We start from the raw sequence: 26,458 nt of genomic DNA, 5'->3' as shown, positions 1-26,458 counted from the left end.
GTCTCAAACACTTTAATAGCAAGAAAACAAATAAACCAGTTTTTAAAAATGGACAAAGAACCTGAGTATACATTTCTCAAAAGGGAATATGTTGCTTAAGGGAAATTTCAGTTAGAAAGGAGTAACAAGTTCAAGATAACTATTTTATATCATTGTGATCATCATTAACTATATTCTTGAAAACTACTGAGAGTAGAAATAAAGTATTCTTACCACAAAATAATAACTATGTTAAGCAATATGTATGCTAATTATCTAAATTCAGTCAATCCACATTGTATATATACTTCAAAAATTAATATTGTACATGCTAAATGTAGTTTTATCCTATTAAGAGTTAATCTTCAAAACATATAAAGAACTACAACTCAACAGAAAAACAAATTAATAATCTGATCTTGAAAATGGGCCAAATACTTAAATAGGTATTTCTCAAAAGAAGACAAATGAATGGCTAACATGTATATGAAAAAAACATTCAATGTTATTAATCATCACAGAAATGCAATTCAAAAAACCACAATTAAAATATCAACTCATACCTCTCAGGATGGTTACTATATTTTAATAAAATAAAGTGAGTAAGGATGTGCAGGAATTGGAAGATTTGCACATTGTTCAGAGTGCAAAATGGTACAGCTTCAATGGGAAGTAATGGAGGTTCCTCAAAAAATTAAAAGTAGGACCATTAAATAACCCAGGAGGCCCACTTGTCAAACTGAGTATTTATATAAAAGAACAGAAATGAAGATATCCAAGATACTAGTCCCCCTAAATAAACTGCAACACCATAGTCATGAAGCAGAAAACAAAAGTATATATCAACAGATGAATGGATAAAGAAAATGAGAGATACACACATTATGGAATGATATTAAGCCTTCGGAAGATAGGAAATTCTACAACATGTGTTAGGTAATTGTCTTAGTAGGTTCAATTCTATTCTCCTAAAATGCAGAAAATAGGTACTATTAAAAGAACAAGAAGGCAAGGTTATGATCAACAGATTCCTAAATATACTTCATATATATATATATATATATATATATATATATACACACACACACACACATACATTACACAGTATTCCTATCATATATGACATTAAATTAAATAAGCCATTCACAGAAAGACAAATAATGTTGATTCCACTTCCATAAAGTATTAAAGATAGTCAAATTTATAGGGTTGAAGTGTGGAATCATTGCCGACAGGCCTGGTATAGAGTAAATGGAGAAATACTACTAATCAATGGTCATAAAGTTACAGTCAAGCAAGATGAGTGAATTCTACCAATCTGCTCTACAACTCTGTAACTAAAGTCAACAATAATGTATAATACACTTAAAATTTTATTAAGAGTATTGATTTTATATTGAGTTCTAGCCATAAAAATGAAGTGAAATATTATTTAAAAATTAAATCATTTTAATTTATTGTTTAATATATTATTTAATTATATTTACTTTTAAAAATTAAAATATTATTTGAAAGTCATATTTTTAAAAGTAAACATATATACTAAACAGATGGATTTTATTTCAAGTTGTGTGTTATAGTCATTTTAATGAACTTAATTGCAAAGTCATAAAATTCTGCTTTACAATGGGGAACATGAAAATTTTAAACCATTGACCTTATTGTAGATGTTTCTAAAGTATCAGGTTGATTTCCTATAAATACTAATTGCTGCTTCATACTGTTATTACTCATGTAATTCAATAAGAGTCAACTCAAGGCTGTCTAGTTAACTACATTCCTTGGGATTTCAGAAGGTAATATTTAAATATATTGTTACCATGTTCTTGATATGCTCTTATATGATAATAGGGAATATATATATATATATATATATATATATATATATATATATATAGAGAGAGAGAGAGAGAGAGAGAGAGAGAGAGAGAGAGGATGTAAACAAGCTACACAAAATGGAATGTTGCTTAAAGAAAAATTAAAAGGTAATAAATCTTTTTAACACTATTTTTAATGAATGATGGAATACTGAGTCTTTTAAATTTTATCTCCTCTCTAAACATAACTTACTTGTTTAGAATATCCTGTCAATATTTTATTTCTCAAAGCTACTGGAAATATAGTTTTCCCATTCTAATTCTGGAAATTTTTATGCAGATTTTAGTAAAACAACATTTCCCTATTTATCTGATCAATGATTTGCTGAAATATCTTTTCAGAGCAAACACTATTTGTTTTCATTATAGATTTTTTTAAAGTTCTTTCTGTTTATTGTTTTTCCCTAGTTAACTCTCTGGCGACTCGGAAGTCAGATCCATACCACATATCCTTCAACTCTGGATAAGTATACGTGTAATGGTGAATTTCTAAACCTGTATCATATTTAACTTTGATTATTAAACATTCAGTGTTTAGCATGCATACTGCTGCATATTCACTGAGTTTTTAAGTCTCTTAAAATGCAGTATCATATCTGCACATTTCATAGCATCATAATTCCATATGAATATCATATCATATTGCTTTTTATTGTTGTTGTTTTATTGTAGGTAATTATTGGTCCACATTATTTGTGTTGTCAGAGGGTATTCCAAACTAAAAAAGACATTACAGTGTATCATCAGACTGAGCTAAACATAAAACTGAAAGAAAATATTAAAATAGGAAGGCCTTTGGTTACTATGTATTTCTGATCAAGAAAATTAGAAAAAAAATAAGAATAGAAAGAATTTATTCCTGTGTGTGTGTGTGTGTGTGTATGTGTGTGTGTGTGTGTGTATGTGTATGTGTGTGTATCCATCCATGTGCCATCCCCCGACCCTTGTTAGGTAATTGTCAATAGATTCAAACCTATTCTCCAAAAACGGAGATGATAGGCACCATTAAGAGAACAAGAAGGCAAGTTTACAATCAACAGATTCCTATTACACAGAGTGCCTATCAGAAATCAATGCTGATGACTTTATTGCAAATTCACTAGATAGTATGTCATTGAATAATCAGTCAATAAAATGCTCAAATACATCAACTCAAGCCGAGTGACTAAAAGGAGCTAGAATAAAGGAATGGCATTCAAAGCACAAGCTAAAGCATATTACTAAACAACTGGACATACCTTATTTCTATAGCAATAGAGCAGCAGCAAGAAGAGCAATGTTGTTATCCAGAAAATAAACAAACAAAAAGATAACTCTTACAACAGACTTTTCAGGAATTATAAATTGAGGAAACAGCTAAAATCACTGTGATGCTGTCTATTCATTTCTTCCCATTCTACCAACCTTCCTTTCTCTCTCTCTCTGTGCATTCCTTGTACCAATGCCCTGGGTTCCCTATCCACTAACTTACATGAACTCTTTTTCAAATTTAATTAAAAGCTCACATGAACCAATGCGCGCCTTTTAACTCATATCTAATTGTAGCACATACATTTCTACCTAATAGTGATCACAAGTCTACACTAATTTATACTAATTCTCAGTCTTAAGATTTAATGCCCTGGTCAGAAGATGCTTTGAAGACATAATATCTTAGCAAGGAGACTTTAAAAAGTGGTGTGAATTTCATTATATGAGCATATCAGGGAAGAAAATATATTTATGACATAACCCGAAGGAAAACTGCATTTTGTCTATTCTTTAAGTTTGAAAATGTATTTTTTTAGTGTTCTGTGGTGAAATAATAATCAATTCCTATTTCACTAATATAATATTTTAAAAAATTATATTTACCTAATATTGATTAGGATGCTTTATTTTAAGGAACACTAAAAATATGTTCAGATTTCTTCATTATGGGAACAACGATAGTTTACAAAAAGACCATATAACTGGCATGGGGATGCACATCTATAACACCAGCAGCTCTAGAGGCCAAGGTAGGAAGACTGAGAGTTCAAACAAGCCTCAGTCACTTAGTTGCTTAGTTACCTTAGTTAACTTAATTAGTCTAAGCAATACAGTGAAACCCTGACTTGAAATAAAAATATTAAAAAGGGCTGGGGGGGTGCTGGGGATGTGGCTCAAGCGGTAGAGTGCTTGCCTGGCATGTGTGCGGCTCTGGGTTTAATCCTCAGCACCACATAAAAATAAAATAAAGATGTTGTGTCTGCCGAGAACTAAAAAATAAATATTGAAAGATTCTCTTTCTCTCTCTCTCTCTCTCTCTCTAAAAAAAGAGGGGGGGATGTGGCTCAGTGGTTAAGTGCCCTGAGTTTAAAACAAATAAACATTGGAACAAACAAATGAAAAAAAAAAAGCACCACACGAAATCCAACAGAACTAATAATAATGAGCATGCTCACTCTAATATACATAGTAGCAATATAATTCATATCTAATGAATATACAATATTTGATATTTACTCATGTCTCCAACTACTGAAAATATTTACAAGTTAACTTAAATTTAACATTTCTATTGAAAAGTTTTATCATTGCTATTTTATACTTAACAAAAAACATTGAAGCCAATGTGCTAGATGAGGTTGTATAGACACTGCTTCTTCAAAAAGGACATTTTCATTTACTAACCACCACACCACAACTAAGAACCTCCCATTTGCTAACCACTTTAAACATAATTTCATCTCCTTCTAAAAATTAATAATGAAGTAAGGTTTTTTGGGGAAAAATGTTAAAAATGTTAATCTAAATGCCTTAGAGCTTGAAGGAGATCAGTTCCCATGTATGCCTCTTCTCTTACATAGGAAGCTGACACACTGAGAGCAAAAGATTTGCATATTTTCTAAAATATGTGTGTTAGGTTCAGAGATTATTTGTTGGATAACAATACTGAAGATCCATATATCACAGGACAATAGCAAAATCAGGATTTAATATTCTTAAATTCTGTAAGACTTGATCTTGTCTGCATGGACCTTAGAGCTATAGGTTAGCTTTGTGCTTATGTATTTATTTATCTGTAGTTACTACATTTTTACTGTTTTGTTGTTGCTGCTGTTATTGTTGTCCTGCATCATTAAAAAATGATGAAATGATACAGGGGTTGCTGTCATCACATCAATCTGTAATCTATCCTATAGCACGTTATCAGTGTGATTAGCAGCAAACCCAGTTCAAACAGTTAAAGTATCTGACAAACCACCATAGTATGAGGAGAACCAGAATCCACACCAGGTCTTTCACACTCATGGTTCTTTATGTTTAGTTGCTTAAGTCTTTATATAAACCAGTATTGACAATAGAAACTAAGACATTACACTAAGACAATGGACATTACTATTCTTTATAAAGATATGCTTGATGGTGAATTAAACTACTGGGTGATCTGGTTTTTCTTGTTTGCCTACAACTATGGGTTTACTAGGACCTGTAAATTTGAGTCCATGGCAAACGGATATTTGCTTATCTTAGAGATGAGACTTTGATATAATCTATGCCAGAATTTTGGCAAATAAGTAACTTGATTATAGTTCAACTCTGGTTTTCCTGAGTTAACTCCATATACATATGGGAATTATTGTATCTCTATTATCAGAGCCATTAATCTCTAAAGTCAAATTTCATAGACGTTGAGAGTAAATAATCCTGGAGATATTCTTGAGTGAAGAATTCAAAAACCATGAAGAAATCGTGAACTGCATCTTTGCCAATGGAATAATTACCTACAATAAAACAATTCTTACAGATTCATCAGATTAATAAAGCCTTGAAGAGAAACAAGTCATTGTCTACAAATCTATAATCTTGAAGCAGTTCAACAAATAAAAATCAATTGTTTTTATAATTGTAAAAATCCTATTATTTTATTTTAGTATATCCTCACTTAAATGACTAAAACAACTATAAAAGGAATGGTTTGACCTTATAAATTTTCTTACAAATAACTCAAGTGTTGTCGTCATAATCTAACATAATATTAAAAATAATGAGTACTTAAATTGAAAAAGTATAATCTTTGAGTATTCTAGATATTTGATAAAACATGGAGTATTTGATGTGGTGCACATTATTTATGTTGTCAGATGATATTTCAATAATTTGTATCTTTTTGAATAATTACAGTAATGTTTTTCTTCATCTGACTAATAATGTCTCTTTTTATCTTCTTGTTTTTAGTAATCCATTATTTCTGAGATATAACATCTTCTGGAAGATTTACTAATTTTTGAGGGGTATTTTATATAAAAATTCATAATATCAAAATCAACTTAAATACCATAAACCTAAAAAATGCATTGCTAGGATAACAAAATATCCTAGGTATAGGGAGATCCCAGCAACATGCAAACTTCTTGTTACTATGGTAATAGAATTTTGGAAAATCTAGGTCATCTTGTTGCTTTGGAAACTGTCTCATGAAGACCAGAGTTGAAACTCCATAATGACCATTGTTGTCTCCAATTCTCTGCCAAATCATCACCAATATTCTCACATTTTTGAAGTTACATTAGTGAGAATAGAGCACATATGCTTGATTATCTGAGGAAGTGACAAAGCAATTAAAAATGAAGAGTCTTTTACATATCAACAACTATGCAAGTTACTTCAATTTCCTTGACAAACTGTTATCCATTTCACCAAAAAATGTTTTACACTAAATATTTCTAGCAACAATAGTTACATACAGAAACACCCGGAGTATGCACTCATTTTCATAAATTTTCTGAAAAATATTAATATCTAATATGTTGCTAATTAACCCATTGATAATGAATTAAATCCACGATTATGAATTTATTTTTTGAAGGAGTCATAAATGAACACAGTATTCTAGCCAAAGTTTGAGATTTTTGTTATCATCTTACAATGATGGTTGAGGACATCAATTATATTCCTTCTTTCTATTATCTAGGTCAATAACTCAATTATCACTGGTGTCTACTGAATGTTTAGTATTTCCCAAAAACTTCTAAGTTTTATATTTCTAGAATTTACTGCCTACAAAACCGAATACTGTGTATTTATTATTATTATTATTGTTACTTCTTTTTTAAAATAGAAATTTAACAAGATAAAGGAATCCAAGTAACACCCCAAAAATTGCAGAACCAAAATTTGAAAATTAAACTTTTGAATTTTATTATATGAATTCTAAAAGAAAGAGTTATAGAAAACGTCTTCTCCACAACAATGTTCTAATAACCTTGTTGTTTTTCATTGGAGTCTGTAGTAATAAATACTGTTGTTTAGGTAACATGATTTATCTATGATTTAAAAAACATTGTTAAGCATTTTCATTTCTTATGTTAGTGCATGAAAATGTGAAAGGAAAGTGTCTTTTCCTTATATTTCACATAATAATTTCAATATCATAAAAACAAGAAAATCAGAAATAAAAAGAGAAGCCCACAATGCATAGGTTTGCTGACCCATCATTTGTATCCCTATTTTAGTATTTTGACCATGTCTTTAAAAATCAGTGATGATACTATTACAAAAGTGATGTTTGTCCCTCACTAAAATTTCATCTTCTCCTTTAGAATTGCTTTCTTTCTCTTACCCCAAAGCCAAGAATGCAAGACCATAGGTACTCTCAAAATAATTCCTTTCTTAAGTTAATTTCTAGTGAAGAATGAGTTCCTCATTTTCTTGCTTTGATTTACCATGAGATGAACTTATTTCTGACCTTTTAAAGGAAAAGCAATACTAAACACAAAAAGCACATTTAGTAATTCAAAGTGTTAGGGCATGATTTTAGTCCCCTTCTCAATTGGTGTGCTGAAGCCCTACCTTCCATTATAATTATGTTTGGAGACAGGCCATGTAGGGAGGTAATGAAGGTTAAATGATATCTTAAGAATGGAACCCTATTCCAGAGGAAAGCTGTTCTTACATGAAGAAGGTCCACTGAGGTCTCTCTCCTTCCTCCATGCATGAACAGAGGAAAGGCCCTGGGAGGACAAATCCAGAAAGCATCCATCTATAAAGCAGGAAGAGAGCCTGTACCAGATGGCACTTTGTCTTGCATGGGTATCCTCTAAAACTATGGGAATATAAGTTTCTGTTGTTTGTGACTTCCAGTCCATAGCATCCTGCTATGGCAACCCAACTGTACTAACACTAGATATCATCATATTTTCAATATGTATTTTCTCAGAAAACTAGAGAGTCTTTCTTATGATTGTTAGTTAAATAACATAATACATTCTAATAAGTGATGTCAACTATTACCTAGATTCTATGGCTGTCTTCTCTAGGCAGGAAGCTAAAAAATCCATACAACTAAGGAAAATGATTGAGGTTAGTACTCAAGTACAGGTGGCAGGAGAGTTTCTGTTGCTGCTTCCTAATTTGCTTTTGAACTTACCTTCTGTGACAACAGGCACTGTGTCACGGGAGGAAGTGTTCATGTATTTGTGTTTCATGCCCCCATCTATCAACATTTCTATAATTAAAATATTATTTATTTTTCATAACACCTAGATAAGTAAGTTGCATTTCTTTTAACCTTGAAGAAGACTGTCATAAAATGACTAGAGCATACAAAACATTTTACATTGAGTTTCACAGTAATTGCTGGGCATTTATCTTCAATTCCCTATGAGTTATAAAAATTAGAACAGCCCAGCATAAAGAAGAGAGTTTTTTTACTCTTATTCTATGATAAGTTATTAATACAGATTGGAGAGAGGTGGAGAGGAAGGGACAAGAAGGAAGGGGTGGGAGGAGAGAAAGAGAGAAAGAAGAGTAGGGAGAGGGACAGACCAAAAAGGAGGTGATGGAGGTCTCTACTAATTCTATGGCCAGTATACTTGTGTGATGAGTTGGTTTCTAAATGTAACATGCATTGGAGGAAGACTTCTCAATTATATATTTTTTTTTATAACTGCTAAGGTTGAACACACTAAATCAAGGCACTTATATAATTAAGTAAAATTAGCCCCACAAGTCCCATTTCTTTATAGAATTCATCATAACCTCTCAAGAAGGTACAAAATATGTTTTTCATCCTAATATGGGTAACCTACTTAATTCTTATTTGCCTTTGAAATTATGAGATATCAACATGTAAGTGCTTGAAATACATTAAAATAAATGAAATTTGTTTTCTCATAATTTCTATATATACCTTTATGTTGTAAATACACATAATCTGAAAAATTTTAAATAATTTATGATCAGTTGCCATAATTAGGATCACTTCAAAATACACGTACTCTTATTAAGATTCTGAATTTACAAATCTTAACAGGTTTATTTTTTAAACTATGAGAAATAATACTACAGTAATAATTTATCAATCAAGAACTAATATATTTTTTTTTCTTCCAAATGGAAGTAGAAGAATAACCACAATAACTTTAGGACCCTGCCATAGCACTTTGTCAATTGATAAATATGCATAACAGGAGACAAATAAATTGACACTTCATCTTATAGGTATATATATCTATGCATATGAATGTGTATATATATATATATATATATATATATACACACACACACACCCAGCACACATGCGCGAGCACACACACATATATAAAGTTGTAAATTGTCATGATAAGCTTTAAGACACTAGATTAGGTGTGATGCATACTGACACTTCTGTGACAGGAGATATATTCTCATTGTCAGGCAATCAATGGGGCGCATAAGTTACTGGGTACTTTTCTCCGTTGGCATAAAATTATGAGCTACAATGCCAATTCATAGTGAAAAGGTTGAAAAAACACATTGACATCTATAGATGACACTGACTTTTAAAATGACTCTTAGACCCTAGTTTTCTAAGTACTATATACTTATTACAATTAAAAACTTTACTTGACTGCAGAGATGTTACAGTAAAAATTTTTCTGTGTAAAAAGTATATTAGTGAATTAATTGATCATCCTTATGAAAATCATTTCCAAAGTTAGCACATTTATAAACAAATTAGTTTATAAAGGAGGTTAACAAAACATATTGCAAGGTTTATAATATGTTTTTTCCATCTCAGTAAGGTGAACATTCTCTTTTACATTTTGTAAACCAAGACTACAGAATATGGGCATTGGGGAGGCAAGAGGAAGTACTGGGGACTAAAGTGGAACAAATAATATAACATGCATGTATGATTATGCCAAAATGAGCCCTGATATTATATACATAATAAATACTACATATAACTATAATGAACCAGCAACAATACAAAATAAGAAAAAAACATGGGCATTTTATCATGTCCCTTAGAGATTTATGATAATGAGAATCATAAGGAGTATTTGATTTCACATGGATTATGACAATGGTAACTTAAGCAATGAAGTAGCCTTTGTGCACTTGTCAGTTCATAGAACAGCTTTCATGAAGATACTCCATGTTTAATTTATTCCTGGTGCTCTTTGAGAGTTACCTAGATGATTTCACCTATTTGAAATGCACAAGCCCTTCCAACTATGAGCACAACCAGATGGGAAAAGTTCTGAAGCAAACCTGGTTTGAATATGTAAAGTATTAGGCATATTACATGCCTGCCTGATTGCAGTTATTGAAGAGTCAAACAAATATTAGCTTATATGTTAAACCTGATTATTTACTATAATTCATTTTGTAATAAACATCAATCTGAAATTTTTGTCATATAATTAACAAGAGAAAAAAAACTGTTTTCCTTGTTTGATCCATGTAGGTATATATTAACTAGAAAAAATAAAGATGGGTCAGAATTGTGAAAGAATTGAACAAAATATTTGTTTTTATAGCACACCTGTGCCCACTATAAAGATAGTCCAGATTCTTTCTGAGCTGGTGATTATTAAAAATAATCTCAAAGTTAAAATCACCTAGATTCTTTAACAGACTTCAGGAATTCTGTCACCTTTCATGACAATTGTCCCCATTAAAATTAAAGTTAAAAGTCTTTATGTATTTCTAATAAAACACGGTGGCTTGATTTTCAGTTCATTTTCTCTAGCTCTGTGAAAACTAAAGAGCTGGTTAGTCTCCTATTTAATCTCACATTAGGATCAATCTTGTCCCTATCCTTTATGAGCTGTGAGTTCTTCAGACATAAGACCATATATTTTTTGAAGCATAAAATTATCAAAAATAATTTGCACCTCAAATATCAATTTCACCTCTTAGTCTTTAAATATTTTCTTTGTGTGTATGCTAATTTTACTTATTCTCAGAACAAACCAAAAGGAATACTTCAATTTCTGAAGGATGGTTATGTGTCAGATGATAGGAAAATATATAACTTTTTAAAATCTTCCTCTCTATATCCCATTTTTATAAAGAAAAACTGAGATAATAAACATGAAAAACTTTAAAAATTAATAAAGCACTTCAAGAAAGCTGTACCCATAAGTAACAATTCATCAAACTTTTCTGTTCTTCATAACTCCACTGCAACGCCTTTCCCCATCCAAGAACCTTCTTCTACTTTATTTTTTCCTCTCTGCATCATCTGTATTTTAAACATATATCAAAGCTAAGAAAATTAGTTATAATTGTTCATATAATTGTTATAATGTATTTCATGACAATAACCACATAATTACAACTAGTTTTCTTATGTTAATATCTTATTTTTATTTCACAATATCCTATTTCCTTTCTTTAAAAGAACAGGAGATTGTTAAATTTTATGTCTTAGGTCTGCTAAAATTTTACATTTTCATTTTTTTTGCAACATAATTCTACCACTATTGATTATGTTCACTTTTTCCCCTACTTTCTTCTTATAACTTTCTTATAATGACTTTTATGTGTTACTTAATAGAACACTATCCAGTTTAAAGCAATTTGCTACTTTGCTAATACCCCTACATCTATTATTTCATGATAGGGGCCCAAGAAGTTTCTGATAAATAAATTAATAAATGGATAAAATATTAAACATTTTGAAATTTTAGAAACTCAATGGAACATGTTGATAACTCAGTGTATGAGCTTTCTTTGTTTCTTCCAATAAAATCATAAGTTTCATCTTTTCATCAAAATGAACTGATTAGAGTTGCTGACCAACTCTTTGTTGGAAGAAATAATAAAGTATATTCCATATGCCTGACATATCAACCCATTAATTCTTTCCTACTACTTTATTTTTTTAACTTCATTTTTATTGATTTTTTTTAAAAAAATGACAGTGGAATGCATTATAATTCTTATTACACATATATAGTACAATTTTTCATATCTCTGTTTGTATATAAAGTATGTTGACACCAATTCGTGTCTTCATATATGTACTTTGGATAATAAAGTCTATCACATTCCATTCTTGCTAATCCCCTGCCCCCTCCCTTTCCCTCCCAAGCCTCTGCCTTTCTAGAATTCATCTATTCCTCCCATGGTCTCCCTTCCTATTCCCATTTTGAGTCAGCCTCCTTATATCAAAGAAAACATTTGGCATTTGTTCTTTGGGATTGGCTAACTTCACTTAGCATTATCTTCTCCAATGCCATCCATTTACCTGAAAATTCCATGATTTTATTCTCTCTTAGTTCTTACTGCTTTATAAGTTTATGAGGAAATGGGGTAATGAAATGTGAAGGAATTTGCTCAACAAGTAAGAGACAGAACTAAGATCTAGACCTAGCCACAGCAAAAGCAATGGAAAGGGACTCTTTTATTTTATTGATTTTAGTTTTGGAAAGGAGCTCTTTTAAACTCTTTAATATATATATACTGAATCATAAAAAATTACCACTACCACTGAAAGTTGGAATTTCAAAACCAATACAATTACTGATTTGTGAAGGTGATTGTTTATATACAATCATACAGAAGATAGTTAATTCATGGGCTTTTTCTTTACTCTTTCATTTAACAATCTCTTCTAAATTTGTTTGCAGTTATTCTGAGGTCTGTGTTATTAAACACAGCCTATATTGAGTAGCAATCCTGCTAATGTTTTGACATTTCCTGCAAAAATACTGTCCTAAAACACCTAGCTGAAATTAGCAACTAGCTTTCTTTACATAAAAGAATGGTTCTCACTTAGCTTTGGGATCACAACACACTTTTAACAACTTAGATCACGAATTTGTATATGAAAAATCTAATATTCCTAAAAAATCTCTATGAATAGGATATAGGCTTGCTTGTGGTATTCATGAACACATTTTAAGGAACTATAATTTTGTATGTTTGATACATAAACACATTTCATAGAGCATACTGCAATTAAAATTAAACCTTTATTTACCAGAAGCTTTTAGTATTTCCCAGATTTTTCTGGGGGAAAAAAAGGTGCTTATTGTACATATATTGTAGAAATCATTTGGTCTATAAGAAGGATGAAGAATTCTTTTAAAAATCAGTTACAGACAGTAAACATATAACAGAGAGTTCCATACCTGTCTTGTTGGAAAGTCTAAATGACACCATCTTATCAGGTATATTACACACATTCCTCACTGAAGCAATGCAGCTGTAATTAGCATAGTCCTGAGGTCGAAGATTCTTTAGTTTTAAGATTTTTGTTTCACCCTGAAAATGTAGAAAGGAGTCATTAAAAAATTCTATTGTAACCCGAGGGAATGAGCAAAGAATGGCACTCTATTGTATTAAATTATATTATTATTATTATTAAAATATGGAAGATTGTCTTATTTTCTTAAGGAATATGCCCTAAATTTAAAAAGAAACACTGCATTTTAAAATAATACTGTAATTTGCCTAGAGGTAAAAACTAAGAGACTACAATGAAAATTCATAACATTTTCTTTGCAAACTAACTTCCTCGGGGAGAAAAAATCTATTTCTGATGGTAGTTATGCAAATCATTATGCAAAGATCTGAACAGTAAACTTAATAATTGAGTTTATTCGACAAACACTGCAATCTGTGTAGACTTCAACATAAAAGCATTATGAAAGAAGACCCTGAAGAAGAGCTAATAAATAGAGTTTTTAGAACAAAGTTAATGAAGCAAATCTAATGATGGATAACTAAATTTACATACATTAATATCTTGTGTAAATGGAGCAATGAAAGGTGAAAGAGCAAAACTTTATGGAAGAAGAATTTGTGAGTGTTTTTATTATTTTTATTCTTGCTGTATTTTATGTTCAGAAGCTCAAGCACTAGGTCTTCTAGGTAAATCTATGAAGCCATAGTTAGACCCAAATCAGGCAAGTGGCCAGAAGTATCATATATTCCAAATGAGCCAGGAAGGACCTAGGAAAACCATTAGAAAGAAACTGTTCAAAAGGTACAAAGAATAACTGAAAAAAAAAATCCTCTGACTCTGTTCAAATTAGATTCCCTAAAATTTCTTTCCTTTGTAAAGTCATTAGTGAATCTTAAAACAATACTTCTCATAAGGAATTTACTTAGGATAATAGCAAAACAGTGTCCCAAATAACTTCATATTTGGGATAAGTTTTAGATTATTTTTTTCTCAGATTACATCTTGTCCAGAACATTGTGGTTTATTTGTTGTTTGTTCGTTGTTGTTGTTGTTGTATTGTTTTCACTCTACTTGGGTAATATTAGTCAAGTTCCCCCAAATAGTCAAGTTCCCCAACATTAGTCAAGTTCCCCAAATTGCAATAATTAATATTCTATTAAGAAGGAGTGGAACATTTAGTAATTTGATACATAAAGGCACCACTGTTCATTTGCAATAAAGCTTAGTCAGAAAGGAGCACACAGTCTTCAAAATGTGTCAAATGAATCCACACTGCAATATACATGCCATTGTAGATGTAATCTTTTCAATTCACTGTCAAAATTTGCTTTTAAATCAGTCACACCTCAGTATTTTCCTCAGTAGAATAAACAATAAACTTTTATTTTTCACATTGTGAAATATTCACTATGATTAAATTAATTGGGATACGCATCACCTCATATAGTTACTGTTTCTTTTCACTTCTAAAAAATATAAAATCTCATTGCATTCTCTCCCTCATAAAGTACGAAAGAATGGTTTGTAATTGCAGATTTTTCCTATACACACAAATATAAATGTATCCCACACAAATAAATATACACAAGACTGTTCTTAGAATACATTTGAGACATGTTCTTTTGTGTTATAGAATTCTTGTAAATTAAATATATAAAATTCTTAGAAAAAAATGTGCTTAGAGTCGTTGAAAGAAAATGTTATCCTATAACCAGGTTACTCAGACATTTTGAATGAGGTCATACATCTTCTCCCTCTGTGATACTGAACTACTGAAGATTTCTTTGTTTTTCCTACTCTCAGAACTTAAGTAGGTATTCCCTGCGATTCTATTTGTTACACAGTTAACCTGCTTTATAAAATCTCCCTAGGTGACAAATTATTTTTTTGCTAATGAATTTCTACTGCAAGCTTCATTCTCCTGCCCTTTCCAAAGGCTGTATCCTTAATACAGAATTCTCCCTTAAGTTTCAGATATATATTAGTCTCTTACTACCAAAATTTTTGAACAAGCATTTCCATTTGATGCTTCTGAGACATCCGAACTCAACATTTCCCAAATTAAATTTCAAATTTATACCTCTAGACCCACTCTTTCTTCTTTAATAACTGGACTCTTAGGTTGGATTATAATTTCCTATTAATGTGTTCATTATCTTTCTCTCAGCTAGATTCTTTTATTGACCTTTAAACATGTTTAATCTGAATAATTATTTTAAATTTTAATCATAATGCTTTAAACTCTAATATTCAGCTAAAAATATTTCCTTATTGTGCTTATTATAGTTTAAGTACAATAAACTGCACTTTATCCAGGATTTTTGCAATTGTTTATTGAAGGTTAATTGACACGAACTGTGTGTATTTAAGCTGTATAGCTTGATGTTTTGATATACTTACACACTATGAATAATTATCACAGTCAAGGTAATTAACATACCCATCATTCATATTGCTATTGTTTTATTTCCCTATTTTAAAATATGAAAACCAATCATATCAATGTCATTTCCCTGCAAGATCACACGAATGACTTGATATTGTTCTTCCAAATAAAGTCTATAGCTATTAACTCAACTGTCAAACCCTAAGTGATCTGCATTTTCCTTGCATTTCTGGTCTCATTCCATTTTCTTAGTGTCTAATGTACATGCACACTTCCAGGGTCCTCCTTCTGCATACCATTTACTTCTATGTCTAATGAATTCCATCAAGTTCTTGCTAAGTTACAAAAGTAAGTCTTCCCTCACTTTTTGATACAGGAGAAATCTGTTGATGAATTTTATTTCTATCTCTTTATAATAGTCTCAGTTATTTGGGCAATGGATTTATCCTCTGCTAGATTCCTCCTTTTTTTCAGTAACCACCTAGAGAATAGGGATTATGTATGCTTGCTCCCACTATTGTATTTTCAGTACCACACACACGAGTTAGCATATAAAAGATTCTTTTAAATCAATGTGTTTTTTTTTAATTGAAAATACTCTAATTACCCTTTACCATCCTGGGCTTTTCTTAGTGCATATTATTTCTGCAGAATTTACTACCTAGTTGGCACCTGTCGTGAGTTGAATAGATGTTAAATAAATTAAATATAATCAGAGATTAAACACAGGGAAAAATGTAATGACTATATTAAATAATCAATAGAAATTTGTGTATATAATAAAAAATAATATTATTTTAGTAATAGATTATCTAGATTACACTTTAGTTTGGCAAGAAAATTTGCACAGATAATACAAAATAAGAATCAGGTGCAAACTGAATCATACCACAAGAAATAAAACTTAAATGTAAATCAATAGAACTATAAATGACATACAGATATAGATAGTAATAAAATACTATACTATATATGCAATTAAATATCTGCATATAATTATATGCATAATTACTCCTTCAAATTCTGAAAAGAACAACCTTTAATATTTGTGGAAATTTTATTATATGTAGTTCAAACTCTAGAAGCAATCATACAGTGGTAATGATTCTCAAATACATACAATAAACATTATCATTTAGATGTATAATTTAACATACAGTCACTAAACTCAACATAGAGTTAATTATACTCCATAGTACATCTTGTTTCTGTTTTCACTGACAAATTCTTTCTTAATTTATATTTTATGGATATCACTTTTCCAACACTTCATTATAACTGAACCTAGTAATGCCATTGCCAATGTTCTTTTTCAAAGTTCAATAAATCTTTTTTTAATGCTTCAAAATTTCTCTACTTGTGTTTAACATTTTAGATTATCTTTTCTAGTATAACAACCCTTCATATATAGGCAGTTATGATCCCAATAATTTATTCATGTCTTGGTTGATTTCCATTTCACTATCTATTATACACATTTAAATCTTCAATCTTGAGCTAACACACTCCTCATAGAATCCAATGCATTATCATATTATCAATTAACACCTATGCATAGATAAATGAAAAATCTCTGATGAAAAAGAAAAATATCATATGGAAAAATCACCGAGTACTATAATTAATAATTCTTGATTTTCCTAATATTTCCTTTCCTTTTATATGCAATACTTGCTAGTGTTTTTTCTCTCTTAGTTTATTTTCTTTTTTTTTTTCATTCTTGATCTCTAAAGTAAATCTATTCATTTTTTTAATTCCCTTTGGTGATTTTTTAAAGCTATTCATTGAAATCTATTTTTCGACCACTACACAGTCTTCTCCAAAAATCAAGACACATCATATTTTGCCAACAAAGAATAAATAGAATTTGTTTCATATATATATGGGAAATAAATAAATATATACATATGTATATATTTATTTATTTCCCCTCCTGGGTTTTCCTTTCACCTCTCTGTGCATGACTTCACCATTTTCTACCTTACTCTGACCCATACTCTCATCTCACATTCTCTGATAACTATCTGATGAGCATTTTCAAAATCATATAAACTTAGTGAGTTCATTATCCTATTCCATTGCTGACCCTGCCAACTCCCATCAGTTTTTTCTTTGGATGTTGTTACATTTATAATGGCAACCACCATAGTTTCCCGCCACCCATTCAGACTCACAATTTATATTATCATTCACTCTTTGGTGTCTCTCCATCCCCATATGCAATAACAACAGTGTTTTTGACTCATTATTCAATTTTCTTTCACAAATGACTTTTCCTTTCCACTCTCACAGGCATGGTACATGCTTCAGCCTATTATCAACTATTGATTTAACAAATATTGATTGGGTATATATGTTCTGGCTAAAGTAATATGCTGCTTACTATGAAAAACCACAGTTCTGAGGCATGGACCATCCATAGAAGAACTGAACTACCACTATGGACAAGTGAATACAAATGGAAAGCAATCTCCAGAGAAATATAAAAAATAATCAAGTATATCTGATCCAATAGAAATGGAGGTTTGTTCATTAAAATTCAGAAGTCACTTTTGCAATAGATGTATCTTTTAAATATTGTGTATACTTGAGTCTTTGTGATGAGGAATAATTTTGGCAATTAGATCATCCAAAAAGAAAGAAAATAAATTGGTAAGAATATTGAGAATTTAAGGCTTAAAATGAGAATTAATGCTACCATTTGAGATGATTTCCAGTCCTCAAGACCAACAATTATGTCCCAATAAAGTACAGTGATTTGCACATGCATATCTTGTTAAATATTTAGAACAGAGCAGCAAAGTGGGCATATGAGAAGGGAATTCAAGAGAGATACCATAATAGTGGACTCCAGGTCCACTATTTCTCAATGGTTCTGCTATTATCATGGAATTAAAAAGCTATTCTGGATGAATTTAGATGATTACTCTTGTAGTCAAAAGGTTCCATATCAAAAGACATGGACCTACAAAAGCCATGTGAAGTAGTCTCCAAGTGAGATTATCCATGTCAAGAGGGACTGAAAAAATATAAATAATTACAGGCAGAATTATGAAAGAATTTAAACTTTATCATGTAATTCACCACATTCAGGAAATAGTGAAAATTATTTTTTTTAATATGTATAATGTATAACAGAGAATACAAATGTATGTACATGTCAATCTGTCTATCCACATTCTGTCAAATGGAAGGTCTGTATATACACATATACATAAATATATATGTATTAGATATATTTGTATGTATATATGTATACAGAATTTAAACTTTACCAATTATACCTGCTTTATCACACGTTAATATTATTTTGTTGATGGTATAAAGTTGATATTCTGTTATGTTGGAAATCTTTTTGAATATGAATTTCCATGATTTTTTAAAAAAAATTTTGAGTTGATTATTGTGTAATCATATAATTAGTCTAATTAGTCTAATTATAACTAATTATGTAATTGATGTAAATATGTTCAGTCATGTAATTAGCTGGTATAATTACAATACACAAGAAGATGTTATGAACATCTTCACAAAAGTTATAAAAATGGAAAATGAATATGTGATTTATATATTTAAGTATGTTTAATGAACAATTACAAAATAATTTGTAGCAAGTATATTTAAACTTCTAAAACTATATTTTAAATAAAATACATAAGTAAAGGTACGCTATATATTAGTCAGTGACCTTATCAATGTTACCATTGTTATAGTTAAATACTGTCCATTACCTTAAGCAATAATACCATGCTACTTTTAAAATAAATTAGAATTTCAAAAATATCTATTTTAGTTATTTATAATTATACTTAGATATTAGAAAACTATAAAGGCTTCCATTTTACATTCATTTTTGTAACTCTAATTTATTCTATAAACTTGTACATAAATAGCAATATATATTTGCCTATGTTTCTCAGTATTAAGTGAATAGAGAGGTATGAAAAGCATAATTATTTATTTTAGACTTATTATGATTTCATATCAGCCTCAGGAACACAAACCAATTTCATTCTGGAAACATTATCTATAAAAAGTTATAAACAAGATTTTGTCACTCAATAGGATTGTAAAATAAATATACAATCCAAATTGATATAGTTATTAACCTAGTATGAATGGGCATGTAAGATAGAGATATCTCATTGTCTTAGAAGCTCTTTTTATTAAAAATAAGACATTATTATTGAATAGCATTATTATTGAAAATCTAATATCCTTCAAAGAAATTTAATTTTCTAACATTAAAAGAATACGCAGCCATGTGATCCATCTGAATTCTTAGGCAATTTTGTCCCAGTATGCCTTCCTACTTTCATAGCACACTGTTCTCAGCATGTACCAATTATTGTTCCTGCAACCACAGTCATTTTTCACATAGGTGAGCCCTCACAGTCATTGTCTTCCTTCTGTATTGCCTGCAGATGTTAATACTTCCTAGGAAATGCTCGCTATCACAGAATTGTGTACCCCTATTTTGACAAAAGTTTTTGTTTCATATAATAGTCACTCTTTTACTTTATATATTAATAAAGTTAGTAAAGGAGGAGCCTTGTATAGAACACCTCTTTATTTCAAGCAAAGTTTTTTTATTTTGTAGATTTCAGATATTTTAACTAGATATTATTTACATTACAAAGTGATAGAATACATAGGCTACAGACCCATGAAGATAAATTATTATTGAAGTCCTCTGCTATAGTTTGAATGTCCACTCCAAAACTGAGTTGAATTCTAACTGATACTGTGCCATTTTGGAGAAATAGGAACTTTAAGAGGTTATTACGCAGTGGGGGCCTGGTCCCCATAAGTGAACTAATGATGTTATCTCAGGAGTAGTTAGTTTATTGTAGAAGTTGCTTTGTTATAAAAATGACCTTTCTTTTATCCTCTCTGGTATGTTAGCATACAGGAAAAAGGCTCTCGTCAGAGACTGGCATCTTGACATTGGACTTTCCAGTCTCCAAGACTGTGAAAATAAATACATTTTCTTTATAAATTAGCCAGTCCAGGGGCTGGGGTTGTGGCCCAACAGTAGAGTGTGCATCTAGCATATATGAGGTCCTGGGTTCAATTCTCAGCACCACATATAAATAAAATAAAATAATGGTGTTGGGTCTACCTACAAATTAGCCAGTCCATCATATTCTGTTGTAGCAGCAGATATGTAGCAGCAGATATGAACTAAAACATGTTCTAATACAAACAAGTTAACGTGGAAAGTTTTTAAATTATAAGGTATTTATGGCAGTTGATGGGAAAAAAAATAGTTCAATAAATATATAATACCTAAGTATAAAATATATACAAACATAAAAAACTAGCATAATAAGCAAAAATAAGCATAAAAATGATTTATATCTTGTTATGCATAACAAAGTCATCTTAGGAGGGAAAAAATAATTAAGATACATATATTATACATATATAGTATTTTATACTCTATTCACTCTATGTAAAATTGATTCAAGTTTTCTTAAATAAGTTTTAATGACTTCATTTTTAATATAATTAAGGCTCTATTCCTAAACTAAATCAAAAACAAAATGAAGAAAGAAATCAAATACAGATTTATCCTAAAACCAAAGCCAAATATATTTTAAATAGATTCTTTAATTCCTTGAAAAGTTTACCACTGCTAATTGGGAATCAAAATGTCTTATTTTAAGAAATATTTTCCATAAGAGCCAAATTAATCAGCAATATTTACAATTATGTATTTTATAATGAAGCCTAGGTAATACTATGGGTAAAGAGTATTATGTTTCAATATAGTAAGTTAAAAAATAGTTTTCAAAAGTTGACCTTTTAAATATAGTTACTGTATATAATGCAAGTTGTACTCATATTTCTGTCTTATGGTCTTTCAAATACATTGGTTTTCAAAGGAATAGATTTGGAAAAACTGTCTTTTGAATAGGTATAAGATTGCATGCTGCCTGAATTAAGAAAGGGTCCTAGTACAGTGAGTAGAAATACTGTATCTTAATTCTTACCTGGGTAAAGAAGGGTTCATAAATTTCAACTCCTTTGTCAGATCCTTGTAGTAACACCTCCTGGCCTCGTCTCCAGCTATACCGAACAGGTGGATTAGAATTGGCAACACACCGGAGGAACACAGTTCTCTCATAGTAAAACTGTTCCTTAGCTTCTCCTATACTTTGATGAACAGTTACTACTGGGTCATCCAAATCTAGAATAAAATAGAAACAACCAAGTGACAATGTGATGAATTGCATGGCTTTTAAATCACTGCACATTTATGACTTAACCAAAGATGCATATTCTTAATTGATGTTACTTATCAGTAGGTTCATGTTTTTTCATTGAGCTAATTACACTCATTTACAAAGAAATTTCCAATGAATAGAAGTCAAAAAAATGTGACAGTAATTTTAATCAGAGTAGTACAAATGAGACAGTACAAATGACCTTATATATTTCCTACTCTTTGCTGATAGCCATGTGTATTAGAACTCCAAGAGAGAGATCAAAATTCAGAACTCTAGTATTCAAAAGTTTAGAAAAAATAATGAACCAGAGGAACTAATAGTAACAGAGAAATCAATATCATGCAGTCAAATTGACTCTTTTTAAAAATGTGTTTATTTAAACAATTATTAATAACACATTAAAATCAAAACAATATTTATAAATTATTATAATTTTTATACAGTAAAATATTTAATTGTTAAATTGTGCCTTCATTTTATTCATTGTTATTTGAAATGTACTAAAATATACTACAATTAAAGGGCATTAATATTTCTACCACTGAATATTAGAAATAAATATGTATCATTTTACATGTGTTATAAAGGACTATACCCCATGGGGTTTGCTACTTTCTGGGAGAGGCCAATTTGTAAATATCTATTATTTTTTTAAACCTTTTATCCTGGGTTGTTTTCCTTAAGATAAGAAATTAAGAAATGCACCATCAATCTATGACAGGTAATGCAAACACTTGCTATCAAATATCACCTTCACCCAGGTTTTTTCAAATTTATCTTTATCATTATGAAAGAAAATTTAACTTTTATGATTTTAAATTTCCTTTTATATAAAATGAAAATAATAATAGCACCATATTATTGAGGCATTTGAAGGATTACATGAGATAGCACATAAAGCCCTGAACTCATAGTGAATAATAACAGCTTTTACTATTAATATTACTATTATTTTTTCATCATCAGCGTGCATTTAAATAACTTCCATTTACTACATGTTGTTTTCTTTAATTCATCAATTCAAAATGTGTACAACTGTCATTATAAAAAAGTGCAGATTGGTCTTGCCCATTTCTTCAGTCTATCAAATACTTCTACAGGACAAACACTTTTATGTGAAAATCTGAAAAAAAAAAAATTACAACTTTTTTTCTTCATGGCAGGGATTGAACCCAGGGGCACTCAAAAATTGAGCCACATCCCCAGCACTATTTTTGCATTTTATTTAGAGGGTCTCACTGAGTTGCTTAAGGCCTCACTAAGTTGCTGAGGCTGGCTTTGAACTTATCATCCTCCTGACTCAGTCTCCAGAGCTGCTGAGATTACAGACATATGCCATAGTGCCCAGCCAAAAACTACAATATTTATATGGACAGAATAATAAGGAAGTATATAAATGTATGGTATCCTGTATATTTAAAAGACATTGATGAACAATGGAAAAGATTCTTTTTGATGTGTAAAAATAATAAAAAGCCAACAAAACTAGTGATGTAATAGTTGCTCCATGGAATCAAACAAAGAAAAAAATCTAAAATTTCAGACTTTCTAAACCCCTTTTTTTCTTTAAATCAGTATGAATTACTTCACAGTACTATACTTTGATTTCTAGTTTTGTAACATTTTGAGGTCTTTTTTGCTTCCAACATTAGCATCTTTTCACAGTTACCTCAAAATCCTCTAATTATAGTAGTGCAAATTTACAGAACAACTGCTGCTTTTTGGTAAAACTTAAGGAACTTTCAACTTAAATACACTCTATTAGCTGTACAGGGATATCTTCTGCCTGATTTTAATAAATTGGAATATTTAGGGATTCTAGAATCATTTGTCTTGAGATGTATATAGGTTTTTCAAATCTACCAAACATTCACTGATTTAATGATTACCTCTTCACCTATAAATCAAGTCCTACAGTAGATTATTTAACTGGGAACAGCCTTGGTGACTTCAAAAAGTTTAGTGTAAGCTGATTATAAACAATTTATTTTCTTTCTTGTTCAAAACATAATTTTGCTTAGTGATGGGCTTCTTTGTTAGAAGACATAAACTGAATTATACTTTAAGAACAAAACTCTGAAGACAGAAAGCTCAGGAACAAAAGAGTATTAGCTAGTCAACAACTGGCTGATTAAAAATGGTGACTCTTCCAGGGTTCCAGTTAGTTAACAGTATTATACTTTCTAACATATACTTATTGATATATCCCTATCTCTTTTCTGGCTAAGTGGGGGTATCAAGAGGCTCAGTTAAGAACAATTGTTAAATATGCTCCTCCCTGGACTGAATAAGTTCTGGGTCACTGGACTTATGAAAATCAAATTCTGTGACAACAGCTTACTGAAAATTCCATTGGCTAAGTCATCTATTGGATTCGCTCATGTTTAGGAATTTCTACTTCATAAAATTCTTAAGTGATTCTTTTCTCTTAAGCATTAAAAACTAATGTGCCTAAACAAGATTTGTTTTAGACAAGTCAAAGGCATGGCTAAAAAATTTCTAAGGGAAATTATATGTAGCTGTGTATAAATATGCATAAATATACATAATGTGAAATATAGTTTACATACATATATATTTCCTAAAATATATTTAAATATACATCCTATATATTCCTAAATATATACTGAATATGTGTATTTGTCTTAGGTGATATGTCTGGGAAAAGAGACAACAAGAGACATATGTGCAGCAAATGTATTGGGCAGTACTTTCTAGGTCAACAATATGACTGAGTGAAGGGAGGAGGACTGGTCATGAGAGGGATTAAGCTGTACTACAGTTGCAAAAAGTGTCTGGTTAGCTCTGGAAGAAATTTTGGATCTGTTCAATGCCCTTAGAGTTGTCCTGCCCTGAGGCAAGGGAGCTCTAAGCCTTCACAGATTTAGCTCCTGTTGAATCAACTGGTGCTCCCCACTAGGGGGTAGGACATTGGAAAGGGAATCTCTGTTTGGGTAGGGCTATTTCTAGAAAGGAACTTAGTTAACAGCCTAATTGTCCCAGCGACTGGATGAGTAAGGGCTGAGGAGGGAATATGGCAGGTGCACTATAACATTTCACTCTAATCTACCTGTTAGGTTTGATGATTCTATCTAGGAAAAACTAGTTCAGGATTCTGGTCAGTCTCCATTCCTGGGGAGACTTTCAGAAAAAAAAAAAATTTGGTCAGACGATATTCATCATCTCCTTCTACAATTAGCATTCTAGATTGCACACATGTTGGGATAGTACATCTTGTGCTATAGGTAGATGCCCTAATGGGGTTACAGGAGCTTTGTCATGAGAAATTTAAAATCTTGGTCACCACATCTTTTTCAAGCCATGGCTCACACACTGATTGGTTTACCAACAAAATCAGTTAAGAAAATAACAACAAATGGCTTAGTGTATCAATAGGGTATTACATACATTCTTCACTGCTGCCTCACCTTGTAACAACAGTCCTACCACCAGCAGCTCCTATAAACTACATATTTCTTCAATGAGAGTGACTCTTCTTATCTACTGCTTTGTGAAACACGAATGTAAAGTAACTGAGTAATAGCCATGGTTTAAAGATTAATGGGGATCTTGCTGTGTCATTTAAAAGCTTTTTCCCTTTCTGGGAATTGGGACTGCTAAACTGGAAGAACTCAGAATTGTGGGAAGAAAAGCACTGATTCCCCAAGTGGGTCATTGGATGTGATGGTCACTCCTTGGTTCTTGGACCTATATATCCTACATAAAAAGAAGAAAACTTCATATAATAATGGTCAATACTTTAGGACTTAACTGCATCATGGAGGATAGCACCCTTTCTTCACCAGACATTATATCTGCAAGATTCATTTGCCCTTTCAAAAGATCATTCTACTATTCTCTTAAGCTAGAATTTTTAGGTGATGTAAGATATACTATGACAAAATAATCCTATGGCATCATGCCCACTACAGAATCTTAGATATCCATGTCACCTTGGATCCTGTGTATGACAGTCCTCAATATGTTTCAGGAGTACCCTTTCCCCAGTTTATGAATATATCAGTAAATGGGTATATGTTTCTTATAGAAAGAACTTAGAACATTACTAGATGTACTTGAAGTGGTGTTTCAAAGTTCTTCCCAGTGATCTATTTGCCCTTAGTCAATGAGTTCAAAGTATGAAAATTGCCTCAGCTTCAGAAAGTAGAAAAGGAGTCAGGAGTTATTAGATGACTATGTTCAGTCTCCTGATCATGTGTCTTTGATTTGTTTTAATTTTATAGATTATGTAATACTTTGTTAGCCATCCATGTAATTTGTCCCTAGGAGTGATGTGTCCTATTAACAGTCTTCATAGATGTTTGTAAATCTGGAGTCCTGAATGCATAAACTAGCGGTTCATTAAGATAATTGTGCCCAGCTTTCATATGTCAACAAAGTTCCTAGCCTCTATTATTTTGAGATACTGTCACCTCTTCTTTAAGAAGAGAGCCCAATTATCTAATAGCATTTCCTGTCCATCAATATTTTTCTACAGAGGACGGTCATCACTGAGCTTCTTAATGATTCTCATGTCTCAGTTATCTGCATGTTC

At 30.9% G+C, this 26,458-nt stretch overlaps 1 protein-coding gene across 5 annotated transcripts in view; it reads right to left on the bottom strand.

Moving 5' to 3' along the window:
* Positions 1 to 26,458, bottom strand: part of Mdga2 (MAM domain containing glycosylphosphatidylinositol anchor 2) — a 760,082-nt gene that overhangs the window by 258,305 nt on the left and 475,319 nt on the right. For all 5 annotated transcript variants that reach the window (XM_005331744.3, XM_021730684.3, XM_078050175.1 and 2 more), the window contains exons 4-5: positions 21,667 to 21,863; positions 13,229 to 13,361 (exon numbers count right to left, since the gene is read on the bottom strand). In XM_005331744.3, coding sequence (XP_005331801.2) covers positions 13,229 to 13,361; positions 21,667 to 21,863 — 330 coding nt within the window. The remainder of the gene's footprint in view (positions 1 to 13,228; positions 13,362 to 21,666; positions 21,864 to 26,458) is intronic.

This window comes from Ictidomys tridecemlineatus, chromosome 5 (assembly GCF_052094955.1).
Source record: "Ictidomys tridecemlineatus isolate mIctTri1 chromosome 5, mIctTri1.hap1, whole genome shotgun sequence".
In the NCBI taxonomy this organism is placed as follows: Eukaryota; Metazoa; Chordata; class Mammalia; order Rodentia; family Sciuridae; genus Ictidomys; species Ictidomys tridecemlineatus.
The sequence above is the reverse complement of the archived record's forward strand: the minus strand, read 5'-3'. Positions and strand labels throughout refer to the sequence as shown.